The sequence below is a fragment of the Adiantum capillus-veneris genome, chromosome 6 (assembly GCF_014529385.1).
Source record: "Adiantum capillus-veneris isolate H3 chromosome 6, ASM1452938v2, whole genome shotgun sequence".
Lineage (NCBI taxonomy): Eukaryota > Viridiplantae > Streptophyta > Polypodiopsida > Polypodiales > Pteridaceae > Adiantum > Adiantum capillus-veneris.
This window is the reverse complement of record NC_140936.1, coordinates 161937845-161942387: the sequence shown is the minus strand read 5'-3', so window position 1 is coordinate 161942387 and position 4543 is coordinate 161937845. Positions and strand designations below refer to the sequence as shown.

The window sequence follows — 4543 nt, the reverse complement described above, 5'->3', positions numbered from 1 at the left end:
GCAGAAGGGGCACTTCCTCTACCACATTTCTTATTTCTCCATACCCACAATTTCCTTTCACAAATATTTTACACAATCTCAACTTCCACTACCATAGCAGCATCCAACAATTCATCCCAAACAAAGGCAAAAGTATGATTGATGTTATAAGTTTGACTGTATACTTTTCAAAAATTCTGTGATTCATCCTACAAACATCTCAATCAAAAACAAAATAAAACTACTACGGCATACTTCACCTGGTAATTGGAACTTCAGTCTAAAAATCTAATTGCTCATCGAGACAACATAAATGGCCTCAAAATCATTGCACCAGATGATGACAAGGTGACAAATGAAACTAACAAGCAAGGCGCAGAAGAAGATTCCACAGCCCTTATCCTCATCATCAAATGCATGAGAGAGAGAGAGAGAGAGAGAGAGAGAGAGAGAGCTGCAGATTCCTCATCCACTTATTCTCAGAATCAAAACACTACAGAAAATAATACAAAACCCTCAGATGGATAAGCTTGTAAATTGCCTCTTCAGACAATTTTATTGATACAAGACCACTAAGTGACATTTTCACTTCTCTCAGGAGTAGCTAGAACACACCGAATGCACAAGAATGAGACAAGAATGTGCACAATTCACAGAAACCAACATCCGCGGAACTCCAAAAGCACCAATGTATTCTAAATGTTGGCGGGAACAATTACAAACCCTCAATAGGGACGGGGTGAGCTCCTGAGTCACAATTGGGATGGTGTGTAGTCTAAGGTTAGTAGAGGTAAAGCCATGATACTTGCAAATACAGCAAACAGAATCCCTGTCAGCCACATGGGAAACTTCTTTGCGGGTGGCGTTTGCGTCCCTGTTTTCGTTGACTCTGTACTCCTTCCTTCATTGGGTTTTCCCACGAGAAGTGGTGCCTTCAACACTTCACTATGTTGAGCTTGCTCAATTTCCGCCTGAGCTGCCTTCAGCAGTTCTGTATACTTCTCTACATATTCAGGAAACATTTTGCGAAAAATTGGGCTGCAAATGATGAACACATGACACATTAAATATAATCCGTGTTGTCGTATCTACGTTTTACTAGCTTTATGTCTTGCTTTATCACACACAAGCTTTATGTCTTGCTTTATCACACACAAGCTTTATGTCTTGCTTTATCACACATGAGCAATCAGTCCCAAGAAAAAAACCAGAACAACATGCACACCCTTGTACTACAAGAGTTGCAATTGCGAATGCACCCACCTCTTACAATTAAAAGCAAGTGATGCTTGTGCAAAGCGATGCTTCTCCTCGTCAGTGCTGGAGACACTTCCAGTTGTGGGAGCCTTCTCCATCTGTCAAATGTATGTGTGGTAAGGCAAAAACGTTGTATGAACAGAGTCAAAAATCAACAGGCGTCAATAAGTTTGTGATATTATTCTCACCATAAAAGATAGCAATCCTGTAAGAATGCTGCAAGACACATATCAAGAACAAAATTAATAGTCAATGTCGTATGCGAACTCTAACAAGGTATCCCATGTACATATTTATTTGAAATTTCAATTAATTATTTGCTTATAAAGAGAAGATGCGAAGAAAACAATACTTCAGCATCCTAGGACCAATTCCAACAAACCCAATTACTTTATCCAACAGAGAGTACAAGTCTAGAAAATCCCATTATTCTCTACTTGGTTCTCACACAAAGAGAGAGAGAGAGAGAGAGAGAGAGAGACCTTGAGACTGACCACATCGGATTCCAAGTCTCTGGGTGAACTGAAATGTACATTGTCCAGCAGTTAGCAAACTTTACAAATAGCCTTTCTAAGGAGTGATCAGCTTGAAGTAAGAAGCATTACAGTCACTCATGGACATGCAAAGTCGTTTCTGAGTGGCAAAGCGACCATTAGGAGTAAGCATGCTGCACAAGGACATGACAGCTCTTAAGAACAAATGCTTCGAGAATGACACCAACACTCGGCTGAATGTATCCATATACACAAATTCAAACACACAGAATGTAAAACCATTGGCACATTGCACAGACACTAGCTCAAGAAGAAATGTTAAGACCACCTGCCACGATAAACACCCAACTAGGGCAAAAACCAAAAATCTAACAACAAACTACATATCCGTAGTTGTATGATTGAAGACGCTTCACCTGATGCCTGGTGGCTTATAGGGATAATCAGCTGGAAATTTGAGTTTGCCATGATACACACCACCTGTAAAGGGCCTTCGTAAGCCTGATGTACTTCTCATTATGCACAAACCGTTTCAGTTTTCATGAAAGAGCAACTTGCCTGCAAAAGGGGTTCCCTCACTGCCCTCCAGGACATAATCTGCAAACTCCGCAAACATGCAACTTACAAACATCTCAACATGTAATGCCAATGTAATTTTAGTAGAGAGGTACAAAAAGAAGAAATCACATACGCCATTCCAAGATGTTGCTTGGTGATGGTTTGGCAACTACATGAGGAACGGGCTCCTGAAGCAAATTAAAGACATTCTAAGAGGCATGTACTAAAATCAAGCGTGATTGCTCGTGTGTGTATATTGGATGCATGATGTGCCTTCTTCATGAGCTATATGCACATGCACTCAGAATCGGTAGTAAGTTAGCAATGCATTTATAATTGGTGTACGTGCTATACAAAATCAGGCCAAGTCCACTAGAAAGATCCATGCAGGTAGGACAAGTTTAAGCGCATCTACAACACCGATCACCACATTTCCATTGTGTGTGCGTGTGTGTGCGCGTGTCTGTGTGATGTTATGAGCAGGAGAGGGGGAAGTGTCCACACGAACACAAACGATGTGATAGGCATTTCTAATACTTCCCAGACAAACGCAAAAAGGAAAAAACCCTAATCTCTTCTGCAGACGCAAAAAGCTACAACAAAAACCCTAATCTTCCCAACAAAGGAGCAGGAAACTCAAAAAGCATCAGGGAGAGAGAAGGGAGCGACCTTGCATAGAGCTCGAAATTCCTTCTGTAGGCGTTGCACACAAGCTCGATCCGCCATGCGAAATGTGTTGCCGTCGCGCGCGCGCGAGAGAGAGAGAGAGAGAGAGAGAGACTCGCGAGAGTAGAGACTCGGAGGGGGGCCAGGCCTAAGGTTCAAAGGCTAACTAAATGACAAGTCGATGATTTTTTTGCTTTTGACGATAGATAGTCACTTTACATAGGTGCAGACTAATAATGGCTCAGCTAATAAAAAATTATCTACTTATCTACTTAACATAATATGGCGGAGGGGAGTCCCATTTACACGTGGGGCAAGCTACGAGATGAAGGCTACTTACCAAAAGAGGGAAAGAGAAAGAGAGAGAGGACACGCGATAAAGAGGGAGAGATAAAGAGAGAGGTCGTCGAAGGCGACCGACCGTACTAGTATTGATTAAAGAGATCTCCCTACCCCCAAAAGATCAACCTCCCTATCCCATCCCCCCAAAAATGTCACCTGCTCGCCCTGCTCCCCCTCGGCACTTTGTGTGCCTGCGTGCCACAACAGCCCTCGAGTCACTATTACCCCCACCAACAATCTCATCGTGAATGGCCTCAGCTCACAAAGGGACGGGACGCACAGCCTCAGCTCAGAGATACACACATACACGCACACAGATGACACGGAGAGAGAGAGAGAGAGAGAGAGAGGGGGGGGGACAGCACATGGCCTTGCGCAGTGAATAGATGGGATGCACAACCTTAGCTCAGAGAGAGAGAGAGAGAGAGAGAGAGAGAGAGAGAGAGATTCAAGGGCCTTCTATAACACTCGTCGAGATTAAGGCCTGCCAAGACTATTTCCAGCGACTTCAAAAAGTACAAAAATTGTGTGTGTGTGTGTGTGTGTGTGTGTGTGTGTGTGTGTGTGTGTGTGTGTGTGTGTGTGTGTGTGTGTGTGTGTGTGTGTGAGAGAGAGAGAGAGAGAGAGAGAGAGAAAGACCGACCGTAGAGCATCTCGCTGAGAATCTCACATTTTTTCTCTTTTTAGTGCCTAATAGGTTAGCAATGGCTGAAGGGGAGGAGCCAGGAGCACAGCGAAAGCGGAAGAAGAAACGCACACACAGTCACACACACTCCATCATAGCCACACACACAGGTTGAAGGGGGAAAGCCGACACAGACACTGTGTGTCCCCTTTCTTTCTTCTCTATCTTATTAGCAACGGCTGAAGGGGAGGAGCCGGGAGCACAGCGAAAGCGGAAGAAGAAACGCACACACACACACGTTGAAGGGGGAGAGCCAACACACACACTGTGTGTCCCCTTCTTTCTTCTCTATCTTATGCACTAAGGCACAATACACATTGTACTTAGTGTTAGTGGCTCACACAAGTATATATGTCATAATAACTAATATCTAATTCTCGTAAATGATTTTCTCATGTTAAATTGATCCTTTAATATGGGGAAGTATCAAGGGAGAAAAGGCTAGAATTTTGGTTAAGCTGGCAGACTGGCCACACGAGGGATCCAAAGGACAGAAAATAGGCATCCAAAGGGGGGGCCATCTGCAAAAGAGCAATGTGCAACAATGGGCTTAAAAGACCCT

The 4543-nt window shown here is 43.5% G+C and overlaps 1 protein-coding gene across 1 annotated transcript; it reads right to left on the bottom strand.

Annotated features, from left to right (window-relative positions):
* Positions 1–644: 644 nt before the first annotated feature.
* On the bottom strand, positions 645–3114 carry LOC147456627 (ubiquitin-conjugating enzyme E2 34-like). The gene is made up of 9 exons (XM_086515058.1): positions 2958–3114; positions 2422–2476; positions 2289–2327; positions 2147–2210; positions 1842–1903; positions 1719–1758; positions 1425–1452; positions 1243–1334; positions 645–1017 (listed from the first exon to the last, which is right to left on the bottom strand). The coding sequence occupies exons 1-9, from the start codon at positions 3012–3014 to the stop codon at positions 732–734; spliced, it is 723 nt and encodes a 240-aa protein (XP_086371184.1). The 5' UTR covers positions 3015–3114; the 3' UTR covers positions 645–731.
* Between the last annotated feature and the right edge of the window lie 1429 nt (positions 3115–4543).

Excerpts from the sequence above, each read along its gene's own strand:
- LOC147456627 (XM_086515058.1), bottom strand. The coding sequence starts at position 3,014 with ATGGCGGATCGAGCTTGTGTGCAACGCCTACAGAAGGAATTTCGAGCT. Across the intron at positions 2,477-2,957 it reads AATTTCGAGCTCTATGCAAG|GAGCCCGTTCCTCATGTAGT; the intron begins GTCGCTCCCTTC and ends AATTTGCTTCAG. Across the intron at positions 2,211-2,288 it reads TGAGGGAACCCCTTTTGCAG|GTGGTGTGTATCATGGCAAA; the intron begins GCAAGTTGCTCT and ends GGCCCTTTACAG.